The sequence below is a fragment of the Marmota marmota genome, unplaced genomic scaffold (genome assembly GCF_001458135.2).
Source record: "Marmota marmota marmota unplaced genomic scaffold, marMar, whole genome shotgun sequence".
Taxonomy (NCBI): domain Eukaryota; kingdom Metazoa; phylum Chordata; class Mammalia; order Rodentia; family Sciuridae; genus Marmota; species Marmota marmota.
Genome location: NW_025999932.1, coordinates 40,746,959 through 40,763,841, shown reverse-complemented (window position 1 = coordinate 40,763,841; position 16,883 = coordinate 40,746,959). Strand labels below are relative to the sequence as shown.

Sequence of the window (16,883 nt, the reverse complement as noted above, 5' to 3'; positions counted from 1 at the left end):
GTACAGGGGAGCCCCTCCCAGACCTCCATTCCTGGTGTCATCTACCTTTCCCTTGTGCTTTGAACAGCTCTTCCCACTGTAACCCAGAGGATGTGCAAGTGCTTCTGTATGATGTCTGTCAGGGAAGACAGAAGTCTGTTTTCAGACAGCATAGGAATTAATAACACTTGGAGAAACAGGGAAACAGTGTTGGTGAGGATGTGGAGCATTCAGAACTCCTCTCTTGGTGGGAATGTGAAGTGGTGCAGCTGCTATGGAAAGTAGTGTGCCGATTCCTCAAAAAAGGAAAAATGAAACAGTGACGTGATCCAGCAAGCAATTCTGCTTCTGGATACAGATCCCAAAGAATTCAAAGCAGGATCTCAAGGCGATGTTTGCATGCTCATGTTCCTGGTAGCATTATTCAAAATCGCCAAGAGGGGGAAACAACCCCAATGTCTATTGAAGGAAGAGTGAATAAACAAAATGTGGTCTACACATATAGTGAAATATTATTCAGTCTTTAAGAGGAAAGACATCCTGTCATATGCTACAACATGGATGAATCCTGAAGCCATCATGTTAAGTGAAGTCACAGATAGACCAGTCACAGATGGACAAATACTCTGTAATTCCCCTCCTATGAGATTTCTAATAGAGTCAAAATAAGGGAGATGGAGAGTGGAAAAGGAAAAGGGGTTGCTCAAGAATGGGGGAGGGGAGAGGGGGAATTAGTGGGTAATGCAAGTTATGATTTGCAAGATGAAAATGTCCTAGAGATTTATTTCACAGTGGAGTGAATATACTCAGTGTTACTGAGTTGTACACTTAAAAAATGGTTACCATGGTAAATTGGTAAATTTAACATTATATATTTATGATCATGATTTCAAAATTTTAAAGACTTTGGGAAAGTTCCTTTGTAAAAAGAAAAATTATTTTAATGTATTTAATCAGATTTCTGGTTTTTCTATAGGTCTATCTTTTGAACTTTTATATATTGAATTTTCTTACAGCAAGATTTTCTTGTAACTGGGGTGTGGGAGACCCAAGTGGGCTGTCCCACTGTCTCTGAATCTGCGGTCTACCACTCCTTTCCCACCCTGAACAGCAAAATAATGCAGAAGCGGGATTCTCTGGATAAGAGGCTTAATATACACAAGAGGGCTTTCACTAATAATTGTTATAGAGGTGAACCGTTTGACAGAATTGAGACCAGAAGGACTGGGCATTGTGGTCTTAATGTAGTTTCTACATATGGTCCAATAAATATATATATTTGACTTTTGCCCCTGGTTCCTGGCATAGAGCTCCTAACCCCTGTGGAATTTCCTGATAATGGAGTGATTCTGGGAGAATGGGGGATGGTTGCCAAAGGAACCATCTTGGTTGGTTGGTTGGTTCCTAACCAAGTGATTACAGTTGGAATTTTCAGCATCCCCCATCCTGAGAAGAGGGGAGGGGCTTGATTGAGTTAAATTATTAATGGCCAATGAGTTAATTAACCATGCTAATGAAATGAAACATCCACAAAATAACTGGGTTTAAGGAGCTTCGGGATTGGTGAGCACATGGAGATCCTGGGTGTATGGCATGCCCAGAGGAGACTTGAATGATGAACACCCATCTCTCCAATGTCCTGCTCTGTACACCTCCTTTCATAGTCTATTCCTGTGTTGTATCCCTTGCAATAAAATTGTAATCAAAAGTAAAGCATTTTCCTGATTTTTGTATGCCATCCTAGCAAATTGCTGAACCCAGGGAAGAGGAGGTGGAAACGCCTGATTTATAGCTGATCAGTTGGAAGTATAGGTGAATTAGACCTGCGATTGACATCTGAAGTGAAGGCAGTCTTATGGGACTGAGCTCCTGACTTCTGGGATCTGACACTAACCCTGGGAGCTAATGTCAGAAAGGAATTGAATTGTAGGACACCCAGTTGGTGTCAAAAAACAGCTCAGACTGTATTTCCTCCCTGGGTCTTGGCAGAGTTTGGTTTGTGTTTGTTTCTTCCTTCTTAAGTGATCCAAATGCAGGTGGAAAGAAGTTACAAGTCTCCACCTAGCCTGGCAGTGAGGACGTGAATGGCAACCAGGATGACCAAACAAGGCCAAGTGTTTGGGCAATTATGTGTCACGCTGACCCTAACTAGCCATGTGATCACAGCCAGCACAAACTCTTCTTGTTTATCAGATGCATCATTCTTGCCTATAGTGCTCAGAGAAAAGCCATGAACCCTGAAAAACACCATATTGTTTTGTGATGTCACCTCTGGAATGTTCTGAGTGTTTTGGTGACCAGCTTCTGCATAGGACCTATACCTGGCACCTTACATTGGTATGACTTTTTACTTGAGATAGAAATAATAGTCTTAGGCAAGGGAGTAGGTATAGCCATCTCTGAAGCCATCTTTGAAGCCATCTCTGCTTCAAAGACTTTCAAAAGGCTTTTACGTCAACTATAATCCCTGTCTTAATTTCTGTTCAGACATCAACAAAGCATCTAATCAGATAGATCCATATCTCCAGACTCAGATTTTCATAATTTACATAATACACAAGAAGGGAATAGATGAACAGACAGTCATTATATATTTTGGGTGAGCAGTTGAGGCCCAGAGTGGGTTGGGAAGTGGAAACCTTCTTGTTTTCTCTTTTCCACAGCACTCAAGGCCAAACTTTACAAGAAAAAAAGGCACCAGATATGAGAGCCTAGAAACCCCAACCAATGTGGTTCTGCCTCAGGTATGGATAATCACAGAAGGATGTAGCCCATCGGTTTTAGGCATAATAACCCTCCTCTTTAGAGATTCTAGTAAGATGTTGTAGAATAAGCAGAGAAATTAGGCCATTGGATTCCAGTTGTGATAGATGCCTCCCGCCCCCGGCTGTGGGCCTTGGGGATGCCACATGAGCTTGGGATCCTTGAATGTGAAGGCTGGTTAGATGAGCCACCTGAAAGTCCTAACCTTTCAAGTTTCTAGCATACTCAGAAATAACCCAACCCTCTCAAATGAGATCCTTTGCTACAGGCTGTTGTGTAACTATTCTGGATTTCCGAGGTGAATTACAACTTGAACTTGACATCAAATGTGTAAGAATGAATCCATGAGGAGAAAACCTAGTACTCATACTAAGGGATGCAGAGTCATTTAGGGTTATGGAGATAATTAAGCCTGGTTATGTGCCAAAGACAGAACGTAAGAGGGATGGCCATGTTCTGTTGTTGTTGTTTTTTTTGTGTGTGTGTGTTTGTTTTCTGAGGCCAACAAATTGTTGGAGTCCTGGCAGTCTTGAGATTCTCAGGTCTCCTCCCGCAAGCAGCTGTTTCCTTGGTGTGGTCCTTGGGGTTGGATTGTTTCTACTGCTGCTATGTCATAAAGGGGTTGGCCTTGCTTTCTCCAGAGTCACCTAAGGCCCCATTGGAAGACCATGGCCATGCAACCAGAAGGGTTGAAATGTAGGATGGAGGAATCCAATGCAGAGGTAACTATCTGAAAGGTTTGTCCAGGGACACACAAGGAGGACAGTCACCCGTGGGCATTCTATGTTTACAATTAGAACCATCCCGGCAAATATGTTCAATGGGAGGCAAATATACAGGACAAGAAGACATCCTGGATGTTTGTTGTCACATCATCCTTATGGCTTTGTATGGAAGGGCCACTTTTCTGTTTCAGCTCATGACGCATAGCCCTCATATTAGATGATTTCTCCTGATCTTTTGACAAGATGGTAACAAGCCGCAGAAACATTTTTAGTTCTGATTGTTTCTGCTTGAAACACACATTGAGCTCTGTTGGCCACTACTTCCTCCCTGAGGGTGGGTGTTGACCTGTGGTTCCTTCATAGTCCACATAAACCAATCTTTGCTCTGCTAAAGGACAGGCAGAGAATGTCAACCTGGGCGTAGGGATAAGAAGAGAATTTGATCATGTGATAGAGATGGGAAGTGGAAACCTTCTTGTTTTCTCTTTTCCACAGCACTCAAGGCCAAATTTTATAAGAAAAAAAAAGACACCAGATGTGAGAGCCTAGAAACCCCCACCAATGTGGTTCTGCCTCAGGTATGGATAATCACAGAATTATCCATTTCTCCTGTTTCTCTCCCTGGGAGATTTCCAGCTCCCAGGGAGAGAAATAGGCTCTGTAGTCAAAGAGGAAAAAAAATCCTCTAAGAAGGCTAGAGCTTTTTCTGGGGTGGCTCACTTTCTGTATTGCCAAACCTGGTGCAGTTGATGGGGTCTTAGAGGGCAGAGGGCCACGGGACGAGGGGATCTCTGCTGTCTGGGTGTGCGCACCCCACACGAACAGATGTGGCCTCAGGCTTACATGCCAGGATGCTCTGACTGGGTCTCTGGGGGAGGGGAGTGATATCTCTATACAGATGATCTGAACCAAACAAGAGGGACTGATGTTCTTGCTATACCTCCATCAATGAGATGGCATGCAGCTTAAGGGAAAAGGGTAAATCTGAGAAACCAGGAGAGGAAGAAATATTGACTGAGCACTGATGACATTGTGTGTCAGGGCCAGGGCCGTGCCGGTGAGTGGTAGAGATTTTACAGATATGGGAAGCCCAACAGGGATGGCAGAGCTGGAATAGGAGCATCCTTTCTTCTCTGTCACCTGGCTGGGCCAGGTTGGGTCTGAGATTTGTAATTCCTCTCTAGTTTTTAAGAGCAAGTGTCTCCCCTCTCCCAATCTTTTTTAAAAAACTTCTTTCCTCTTGATTTTTTAAAATTAATTTTTAAAATTTATATATGACAATGGAATGCATTACAATTCTTATTACACATACAGAGCACAATTTTTCATATCTGGTTGTATATAAAGTATGTTCACACCAATTCATGTCTTTATACATGTACTTTGGATAATAATGTCCATTACATTCCACCATCATTTCTAACCCCATGCCCCCTCCCTGTCCCTCCCACCCCTCTACCCTATCTAGAATTCATCTATTCCTCCCACACTCCCATTCCCCACCCCACTATGAGTCAGCCTCCTTTATATCAGAGAAAACATTAGGCATTTGGTTTTTTGGGATTGACTAACTTCACTTAGCATTATCTCCTCTAACTCCCTCCATTTACCTGCAAATGCCATGATTATATTCTCTTATTTTGCTGAGTAATATCCCATTGTGTATATATGCCACATTTTTAAAATCCATTCATCTATTGAAGGGCAGGTAGGTTGGTTCCACAGTTTAGCTATTGTGAATTGTGCTGCTATAGACACTGATGTGGCTGTGTCCCTGTAATATAATCTGTGTCTAATAGAGAAAAAAGTAGATCCTAATCTCCATCATGTGGGATTAGGCCCCAACTTCCATAATAAGATTCCTTTGGTATAAGAATCAAAATTGAGAATCAATAAATGGGATGGACTCAAACTAAAAACGTTTCTTCTCAGCAAAAGAAACAATCTGCAAAGTAAGTAGAGAGCCTACATCTTGGGAGCAAAGTTTTACCCCTCATACATCAGATAGAGGACTAATCTCTAGGGTACATAAAGAACTCAAAAGCCAAGAACCAAAAAAAACCAAATAACCCAATCAATAAATGGGCCAAGGTCCCCTCCCCCAATCTTAACAGCTAATTCCAAGCTCCCTGTGTGTATCTGCCCTGTGCAGTTTTGAGACCAAGTCCATGGGTTTGGGGAAGGGAAGAGCAACAGCAGCTCTGCCTCCAAGAAGCAGCTCTGGCAGTAGCTCCAGTCCTGCTGGGCATCTGGGCTTCTCAATCAGACTGTAAATGCGTATGACTCAGGATTTGTTATCACCCTTAGGTCTTTTCAAGTCTTATTGATTTCCCATTTTTCTTCCTCACATTAAATATTTGTGTTTTCTGATCTATTTCCCTCCAGCACATTAACTTGCAAGTCATGAGTGTTATTTCCTGCCCAAGTGAACTGATCTCCTGGTTCCTCTTGCACATAATGATGTGGTGCTCACAGGTACTCTGACTTCCCCAGTGAGCACTGGCTGGGAATTTCATTAAGTGCTGTTTACTCCTAGATCATTAATGAAGGATCTCTAACCAGGCCAGAATGAGCTCTGATGGCACCTTCCAGTGCCCCCCTGCTCCTCTCCTGGCTGTCTTTTCTCCCCATTTTTTTGGGCTTGTTCTTCAGAAGTGACGGGATCCCTCTGACAGTACCAGTATCTCTGCCAATATGAATAACTTTTCAGGGAAAGATTTCAGGACAGTCTGTGTTAAATGATTAGTGAAAACCACCATGTATAATCTCTTCTTTATTCTCTTTTTTGCTACAAGTGTTGTAATTCTATCAAAATCAGTCATGTTGACCTGGTGAACTATACTTTTACCTGTTAGAATTTATTAAAACAAATATTGACTTTATCAAAGGACTTGGGGAGGTAAGTTAATTTTTTAAAATGGTAATGAGACTCAGTCAGTTATGTCATCTCATTTGCAAATTGGTAGCATGTTTGGCATTATTTCATTTCAGGATCTGAGGACCTTTCCACTCTATAAGCTTTAGAAGTACCCAGGATGACTAAATGTTCTCTGCTAGTAACCTTCAGTAATGGAGGTAAAATAGATGTTGAAAAACTTGGTCAATAGACTTTGATTTTTCCTTGAGTGTTTGGACATCTCTTCTGGGTTGTGGTAGGAGTAGAGAGAACTTCAATATGTGTATCAGTCCATTTTCTATTGCCATAACAAAATACCTGAGATCGAGTAATTTAGAAAGAATAGAGGTTTATTAAGCTCATAGTTCTGGAAGCTTAGAAGACCAAAAGCCAGTGAGGATCTTTTTGCTGCCTCCTAACATGGCAGAGAGCATCATATGGCAAGACAGAGCAAACCAGTCACAGAGAGCTCACCTTCATAAAAAGTCACTCCTGCTATAATCCTTTAATCCGTGAATGAATTAATCCATTCATGACCCAATCACTTCCCAAAAGTCCCACCTCTCAAAAATGATTAGCCCATTATTTGGGGGTTTAAGTTTTCAACACATGAAATTTAGGAGACACATTCAAACCATAGCAGTCCATGTCAGCTAAGCCTGGCTAATCACCGTACAGTCCCATCCCCAAAGTAATTCCACCCTGGAAGATCCCACTCACAAGAGTCCTGTTCCTTAGAAATCCTGTAGCACCAATAGGAGACTCCGTTCCTCTTGGCTCCCTTTGCCCTTTTCCCCTCTCCTTTCCATGAGTTGCTCTTTTCTATACTCTCACTATCCCTGAGGCTAGTGATCTGACCAAGGCATATAGTCCTTGGGGATTTCAAGCATTTCCCTTCTAGGATCACTCCCATTTAAAAGGAGATGCCAGGAAGGGGGCCAAACCTACACTGAGAAAGAATTCTTGAGCATAGGTGGGATTTCAGACATCTACATGGGCACAAATTGTGCCCAGGCATCTTCTTGGGATCATAAGCATTAAGAGATTATTTGGTCACAGCCACTTTGATGCTGAGAACAGGGTTTTGGTTGCTTTTCCAACACCTGATGGAAAGGTATAATAAGTTGTCCCTGTCCTGTAGCCACTTAATGTCTTATTCTTCCATGAAGGGAGACAACCCTTTTCTTCCCCATCTACTGGGTCTCTGTCCCTGTGTGAGAGAATTTCCCAGAGACCAGGAAAGAGCTGATCCTTTCCTTTGTGGGAAACTTGGACCATATGGCCATAGGCTCTGCCTCTTATCCTTCTCAGGGTGTTTGAGAAGGTTTATTTGGGCACAGACCTCTTCTCAGGGCCTGACTTATCAGGGCAGATTAGCTCAGTCCAGGGAACCAATCCAATGACCACTGACACTGGTTGAGAAAACCTACTGAAAGGAACTGGCTGCAAACATAGACTGAGGAGGCCTGCGATTCATACCTGCATGTGTTTGCTTAGCTCAGAGGCTCACATTGTGGAAAAGGCTCTTGCAGAAAAATATACTCAGCATTTGCAACAGTGGCTCAGGCCAGGAGATGTTAAATCTTACCAGTAGAGCTGACTGTGTGTTTGATCTTTGTGACATCTTGCCTGCCCCTTGTCCTCTTACAACCCCAGGAAGTAGACACCAGCTTTGTTTAGGCTTATTTTGGGGGTGACACTCAGAGCAGCTAAGAGATTTTCTGAAGAGTACTCAACCACAGGAATTGGAGCTCAAAGATATTGGAAATTTGGGGATTTTACTGTGATTGGATTACAGGCTCAAGATGATGAAATGGATAGCGGCATGCTGTGGGCAGAGGCAGCTTCTTTCAAGGGAAGCACACAGAGGGACCTGGGAGTTTGTGGAATTCACAAGGTAGCAAACTCCACTGTTGGAGATTTTTACATCATGCAATCACATCCCTGCACTAGGATTATTTTAAAGTTTTAAAATTTGAATTGAGGGTTGGGGTTGTGACTCAGTGGTACAGCACTTGCCTAGCATGTGTGAGGTACTGGGTTTGATTCTTAGCACCACATAAAAATTAATTAATTAATTAATTAATTAATTAAGGTTCCTCAACAACTAAAAATAAATTTTTAAAAAATATGAAATGAAATGGGGATATAGCTTTACCAAATACACTTCATTATCCTTTAGGGCAAATGAACAGTGCTGCCATAGGGTAGCTCCCAGGCTTATGAGAACCTTTTCAGGGTATTCCAAGGAATTTTTAGGAGCATAGAACTCTTTTCAGATCCTTTGTTGTTTTTCCAAAACAAAAGAAATGGCCACTTTTGGAGGCCCAAAAATAACAGAATATGAACAGTTTCATAGAATCTAGTCTAATATCTCCTCCCACTTTTCAGTGCATGTTGGTCAATTCATTCATCAACAGGGACACATTAAGCCTTCACTGTATGTCAAATCTATAGTTTTAATCCTCAGGACTAGGAATGTCTAAAATAAATAAATAAATAAATAAATAACAGGTTACTGTCTTTAGAGAATTGCAATTTATTTATAGAAATAAATGGGGAGAACAGGATGTATGAAAACTATTGGAATGATGACAACACATGCAAAATAAAATACTTAGCCATTATGAAGTGCTAGAATGAGCATGGATTTTGGAGTGAAATGTACTAATGTTAAGACCTTGCTCCACCCCCTTGTTGGCTATGGGATGCTAGGTAGAAACATCTCAGATCTTTGGGTAAGATATTGCATATGAATAAAGAAAGCCATTAGCATATTGTTAGACATATAATAGTCACTCAGTGTTATTTCCTTTAGCTTGTTGTGTGCAACCTTCCTCTAAGGAAATATTAAGCAACTGCTTGTGAATGTAACAACTATTCTTTACAAAGAAAATATATTCTTTCTTTTTATTTTTGAATTCTACAAAAAATTCTCTGAAATAAGTAGGTTGGGATAGACAGCGGTATGAGTTGTACGCGGCAATGTTAGTGAATGGCATCTCCTAGAGTCAGGCACTGTATAACCTGCAAAAATACATGGGGTGTGTTAGTCCCCTCATTTTCTAGACATGGAAAGTGAGGCACAGAAGTTAGATGACTTTGTCAGGGTTATGCACTCAGACAGTGCAGAGCCAAGAGTCTCTTCAGGTGTTATTATGTCCTAACTTGCTGCTTACATTAACGCTTGCTGCACTTTAACCTCTAATTTTCACCAAGAAATAACTGATGCTATTCACTGATTTTTCAAATTGACTGGAAGTTTCTTGAGATCAAGACCTGTGAGCTCGGAACACAGTAGATACCAACTTTAATGTTAATCAACAATGTGGAGAAGAGTTGATGAAATAGCATTCTAAGTGGGAGTATGATTAAGGTGAGGAATTTTCAAAAGGCCAAGAAAGAGCTCCTCTTGGAGGAAGAATTCCAGCTAGCTCTGATTGGAATTGGAGAAAAAACACAAGACAGAATGAATTTGTTTCGACTCAATGTTTCTCCAAAGTTTAATCCTGAATTCTGTCATATCTGAACAGACTTGCAATTTTTTTCCTTAAAGTTTCTCATTTTCAGAAAAAGAAATGATGCTGCTTTATTTTAGTGCCTCTTAATAATATCCATAGAATTCTGAATTTGTTAAAATAAGCTTATTTTTCTTCTAATACCCATTCAAATAAATGCACGCCTGATAAAGTTTTAGAGGTATTTAAGTGTTCTAAGAAGTCAAGCCATGAGGCAGCACTGGATTTGACCACTAACTGGGTCCCTAGGGGATAGGAGGAAAGATAGTAGGGCTCATTTGTAAGGGAAGGATTTGGTTCTCTGATGAGAAAGTAAAGGGGACCTATTTAGCCTGTCAGCCTTCTAGATTAATTGTTGTGGGTATGGGACAAGGAAGGCACCAGGTCTGCTTGGGAAAAGCTGGCCATTGAAGGACAAGGAAAGATGTCAACAAGGATGCTGGAGCCCCAGTTATGCCAATCAGCAAATATGGCTCCAGGAGACCAGAGAAAGTGAGACCAAAGTTAGAGGTCGTGTTTCCAATCCCTCATCATGTAGCAGTGTAAAACAAGGCTGCAGTGTAAGAGAATATGACCAAGGTCAGTTTATGGTGTGCATAAGGACAAGGGTCAAATACCCAGGTTGTCCAGAGCTGGGGATCTGCCACATGTTAATATTCTATTGAGAATATTTCTATTGAGGGGCCAGTTGGAAAGTCCTTGAGTACCTAGTTCAGTGTGTGCCTAAGGAACAAAAGAAGCTCAGTGACATGATTGAAAGGCCAGCATGGATATAAACAGGAACAGATATAAAGCCTTAGTGGATGCTGACTAGTGAGCATCCTCTTTGGATGCTCAGTTGGATCAAGAAGAGCATCTCTGATTGAAACAAAGCAACTATTAAAGAGAAATTATGAGACAATTAGGGAAATTTGAACATCAACTTAGTATTTGATGATATTAAGGGAACATTGCTAAATTTTAAAGGGATGATAATGATGTGGTTCTGTGAAATGATGCACATTGATGCATTTATGAATAAAAACATGATTTCTCTTTGCATTAAAATAATCATGTGGTGGGGGATGGTTGTGGAACAAGTGTGGCCTTGATTTGATTGCTGGTGAAGCTGGGTAAGGAGTAAGTGGAAATTTATTTGATCATTCTTTCTCCTTTCATATATGTTTGAAATTTTCCATAATAAAAAGTTGAGGAAAACCATCTTGATTCTCAAGTTACTGGAAGTCCTTTGGCAAATCCATGGTAATTTCCCAAGTGTGTGCTTTATACATGTAAGTTCTGGGAACCAGAAGTGGGGGTTTGTGTCTAATCCAGTGTAGTAGGGCTGGTTATAGACTTCTCTGAGTTTCAGTCTGTCTGTAAAATGGGAATACAGGTTGAGTATACCTTATGTATAATACATGGAAACAAATGTTTCAGATTTTGGATTTTGTAAAATTTTGGAATATTTGCATATATACAATAAGATATCTTGGGAATGGAACCCATGTCTAAACACAAAATTTATTTATGTTTCACATATATTTTATACATATGTCCTGAAGATCATTTTATACAATATTTTTAGTGGGCCCATATTTTGACTGCAACTTTTATTGCATGAGATCAGGTGTGGAATTTTCCACTTGTGGCATCATGTTAGGGTTCAAGAAGTTTTGGATTTTGAATTTTTGGATTAGGAGTGCTCAACCTATTATAATATTTTATGTGCCAGTGTTGTGAGGATGAAATGAATTCTGTATGGAGAATGCTCACCTCAGGATCTTGTGTCTCGATATTTGTTTCCTACTTCCTTTTCCCTCTCAGAACTGGGATAGGCACTAAACTACATCTTCTCATGGTAATATCTTCAGGAGTTAGATCTTGCTGAGATGGAGCCTTGCATGCGTTCTGGTGCAAGAATAGAGAGGTATTTCCTTACTTGGCCTTGGCTAGTCATCCCAGAAATCTGGAATTCAGGGGTCTTAAACTTTTATTGGAAAATAGTCTGGACTATCCACAGTGAGGTTCATTCTGATCACAGACTCAGCCACAGGAGTCCTTTATGCTTCCCTAATTGAGAAATGTGAAAACCATGGAGGCTAAATTTATTGAAATGAAATAAGGTTCTGCTTAAAGAATGCCCTTGCACCTTTGCTACCTGGAAGATTGAGCTTACTTTTACTGAGTTAATGATATGTACTTATTGCAAAGTTAATGGTATAGAACTGTGTCTTCTATTTATCTAGCTTTTTGCATCTTAAAGAATTCTAACTTTATATGCTGTGTAAATTGCCTCTCTCTCTCTCTCTCTCTCTCTCTCTCTCTCTCTTTCTACACACACACACACACACACACACACACACTGCAGATAATTTGTTTTCTACCTTCTGTCTCTGTAAAATTGTGAAAATCACCCAAGAAATGAGGAGTTGATAATATCTGGAAAGCATTTTTATGTACTTGCATGAAATGCTTTGGATGGCTTTAGAAGTAACTATCGTGATCTTATATTTATTTAATTCATTGTTGCCATGGTTGTCTCTTCTCCAGTGTGTATTACACCTGTTCACGTCTTTCTGAATACATCTCATAGTTCTTGCACTATTAAAATCTGCTTTTCTCAATGATAATAATATCTTACATTTCTAAGGCACTTGGTAATTTAAAGAACATTTTTGTCTCTGTTATTTGCTTAGTTCATAACAGTGGTGCTGTGAACTAAGCAGGGTACATATTATTATCTGTATTTTACAGATATATTTCATTGACTTTTTTTTTAATAGTATAGGGGATTGAACCCAGGGACTCACATATACCTGACAAGTACTCTATCACTGAGCTATATCCTCAGCCCATCATTGATTTTCCTTGTTAATATTTTTTTTAGTTGTAGATGGACCAATACCTTTGTTTTTTATTTATTTTTATGTGGTGCTGAGGACCAAACCCAGTGCCTCACACATGTGAGGCAAGCACTCTACCACTGAGCCACAACCCCAGCCTCCATCATTGACTTTTAATGTTGGAAGGTGCCTCTAGGATCACAGAGGTTGATTCGCTATATTTTACTGGTGAAAAATCCAAGTCTCAGAGAATGTGAGACAACCTCCAGCTTCGAACTGCTCACCAGTGACAGAACCTGAACCAGGTCTTGGCCCCTCTCTCTTTAATCTTGCTCTCTTAGAGGTGTCCAAACCACGTCATCCAGAATCATGTAAGGGAGCTGGTTAGAAATGGAGATTTCTGGCCCCCACTTCAATATGTTGAATTAGATTCCCAAATGGAAGGCTCAGAAATCTGCATTTAAAACTCATTCAGATTATGCTTGGAACTGCAAAAGCCATTAAGCTTTGCAGATCCGGGTCCTCTTTTTATGCTGTAGTTTTGAGGTTCATGGCCACCACCATGAGAGCCTCTTTATAAATTCCTTAGTGCCCTTTGTGTCTTCATTCCTACGGGTCCAACTCTCAGCACTCAGTGATCTGTCTGGGATGGTGCTCGTCTCTCCAAAATGAGCAGCTAGACTTTGTTTTGAGCCCTGCACTGTGTTGAGGGCTGAGATGGATGTTTAAAGGGCAGTGGTCAGGACAGACTCCAAGATGCTAAGAGAGGAGGATGAACCTGAGTGGTCCAGAGGAGAAGGGAGGGGGGTGATCAACATCACCCCATCTTAAACACAGTGATTTGGATAGCTATCAGGGTGATTCATGCTATCCCTCTGCTCATGCCAATTGCAAGCATACACCTGTAGCTGGGGTAGCTTGAGAACAATATTTGTTCTTTTAGGGTGACAGAAATGTGACAGAATTCATGCTTAGTGATTTTGTGCATGATCTTTTTTAAGACTTCAAATATCTCTGAATCAAGGAGGTACCATTATGTCCCACTTTGAAACTGTCGCTCAAATTACTTGATTAAATTCTTGTGACTGATAAGTGGTAAGTCCAGCACTGTAAATATTTGGTTGCTTCTAAAATCGATACTTTAGCCTCCACCATATACATCTGAATCACATTAACCTCTAATTAATATGGATTTTATATTTGTACACTTGCCTATTCACCAAGATTTGCTTGTAACCCCAGAATCAACACTTATAGCACTTCTATGGCCATTGGACATACAGAGTAGTGCATGTGGTCTGTAGCAGAGACTCCAACGTGGGGACTTCTTGTTTGAACTCTCATACTGGAACATAGAGCTCTTTAGGTAGAGTTGAAGGTGCTATCTATTGTCCCTAATCACAAGAAGCCTTTGATGGAGAAAGCACGGTGTTTGTTAAGTCTTGTTCCAGCATGAATGACGGTGCTGTTAATGATGTGCTCCATCTTAACGAATCAATCAAACATATTCATTAAGACATCTTTAAACAGAAACACACATAAAACAAGGTTATGTATTGATCAGTTGTAACTGGAGGCTCACAGGAACCTAGTCCTGCACTTCCCCTGGGGACAATGGTTCAGAATTTATCAATTCAAGGTTGGAGATGACTTTATACAACAAAACTACCAAGAATAACAAGGGTTGGCTCTATTTCCTTGTGAGGACCCCAGGAGGCAAAAATGTCCCCAGGGACCAGGAGCCTATTAGACTTGCAGGGTTTATTGGGGGGTGTCCTGGGCCTGTCCACTAGCTCTGGGTGTGTCCGTCCCTCCATTAACACTGGACTTCCCTGTTCTCTCCCACAGAGGGGCACTGCTGAGCCCTTCCTAAGGCTCCACAGCCTGTACTCCACCCCTCGCTGTTCGCGGCAGGCCCAGGCGGCGCAAGGCCGCCGGGTGGTCAGCCAGCACTCCTACCCGCTCAACCGCTTCTCCTCCGTGCCTTTCGAACCCATGGAGCGCCCCACCTCCCAGGCGGACCTGGAGCTGGATTACAACCCGCCGCGGGTGCAGCTCAGTGACGAGATGTTCGTGTTCCAGGACGGAAGGTGGGTGAACGAGAACTGTCGCCTCCAGTCCCCTTACTTCTCTCCTTCTTCCTCCTTCCACCACAAGCTGCACCACAAGAGGCTGGCCAAGGAGTACCTGCTGCAGGAGGAGAACCGGGCCCTGCGGGAGGAGAACAAGGCCCTGCGGGAGGAGAACAAGAGCCTCCGTAAGGAGAACAAGATCCTGCAGGTCTTCTGCGAGGAGCACAAGGCCGCCCTGGGCCGCGAGGAGAGCCGCGCCTCCTCCCCACCGCTGCACAAGGACAACGCGTCGCTGGAGGCGGTCAAGAAGGACAACGCGGCCCTGCCGTCGCAGTGCAGCAAGGAGAACAGCACGCTGCAGCTCCTCCGGGAGGAGAACCGAGCCCTGCAGCAGCTGCTGGAGCAGAGGCAGGCCTACTGGATCCAGGCCGAGGACAAGAGCACCTCTGTGGAGGACAGCAAGCCAGTGCCCTCCCCCCACCAGGAGCCGCACGGGCCTGGACTGCTGCCCGACCAGAGCCCGGGCCTTTCCTCTCCCTTTGAAGAGCCCAAAGGACCCTCGAGCCCGCAAGAGGACTCCAAGACGCTGCGGGCCTTGAGGGAGATGGTCAGCAACCTGTCGGGGCCTTCCAGGGAGGACGAGGGCAAGACGGTCACAAGCCTGGTGGGTGGAGAGCAGCCCCTGCAGCTGATGAGAGAGATGAGCCAGGCGCTGCAGGCCCTGCGCGAGGAGAATCGGCTCCTGCAGGAGGAGAACAGGGCCCTGCACGTGCTCCGCGAGGAGCACCGCGTCTTCCAGGAGGAGAACAAGGCCCTGTGGGAGAACAATAAGCTGAAGCTGCAGCAGAGGCTGGTCATCGACACGGTGACAGAGGTCACCGCCCGCATGGAGATGCTCATCGAGGAGCTCTATGCCTTCATGCCGTCCAAGAACAAGGACCTCAAGAAGCCCAGCAGGGTCTGAGGCCTTAGCAGTGGACAGGGACACGAAGTTCAGGGACAGAACACCACACCGGGCAAAAGAAAATCCCCCTCTTTCCCTCGTTGTCCTTGCCTTTACCCACCAGTGTGTGCCTGCTGCAGAGAGGCATTAAGGGACCTCCTAAACTCAGAGAAGAAATAAAGGCCTAGGAGGCTGGGATTAGCCAACACCAGCATGCCACTTTGGCTTCTTTTCCTTTTGCAAAAAGTAGAATTGTTTAGAGCAATTTTAGGTTCATAGAAAAATTGAGCTGAAGGTACAGAGCTCTCATATGCCCCCTGCCCTCTCGCATGCACAGTTCCCCCACTACCAACATCCCCCACCAGAGTAGTATGTTTGTTAAAACTGATGAACCTACACCGATATATCATTATCTCCCCAAGTCCGCAGCACACTTTAGGATTCCCTTTTGAAATTGTGTATTAGGTTTGGACAGTGTATGACATGGCCACCACTGTAGTAACATGCAGAATGGTCTCACTGTCCTACAGTTCTTTAGTCATCTTACCTCCAGCCTCTGGCAACCACTGTCTCCAGAGTTTTGCCTTCCCTAGAACGATGACGTGTAGTTGGAATCATCCAGTAGGTAGGGGAGTGGGGTGGGGTGCATGCAAAAGCTGCATGCAAATTGCTTTCTTTGACTTCAATATGCATTTAATTTCCTTCATGCCTTTTTGTAGATTGATAGCTCATTCCTTTTTAGCGCTGAATACCATTCTATTCTATGAATGTACCACAGTTTATTTACCCATTTACCTTCTGAAGGACACCTTGGTGGCTTCCAAGTTTTAACAATTATGAATCTACTTTCTTTTTCTTTTCTCCCCCAGTCTCTCTCTTTTGCCTTTACTGTTTGTTTTTATTTCCTCCTTTCTTCCTTCCTCCTTTTCTGCTTCCTCTTGTCTTTCTTATCTCCTATTTCTGAGGCTATAGCATTGAGGGAGAAGAGATCACTCTAACTTGGGGCTTCTCAACTGTGTCACTAGACATTAGGGAATGCATACCTCTTTGTGTTAGGGACTGTCCTGTATGGTATTCTCCAGCATCCCCGGCCTCTCCCCATCAGATGCCACTTAAGGCCAACTGGCCCACAGCTAAGGCAAATACGTCTCTAGAGATTGTC

General features: G+C 42.8%; 1 protein-coding gene across 1 annotated transcript in view; it reads left to right on the top strand.

Annotated features, from left to right (window-relative positions):
- The window catches only part of Cby2 (chibby family member 2), an 80,219-nt gene extending 64,322 nt beyond the window's left edge, over positions 1–15,897 (top strand). Inside the window, exon 2 of the mRNA XM_048800556.1 lies at positions 14,555–15,897. Within this exon, the coding sequence (XP_048656513.1) occupies positions 14,555–15,742 (1,188 nt within the window). The 3' untranslated portion in view covers positions 15,743–15,897. The remainder of the gene's footprint in view (positions 1–14,554) is intronic.
- Positions 15,898–16,883: the final 986 nt, after the last annotated feature.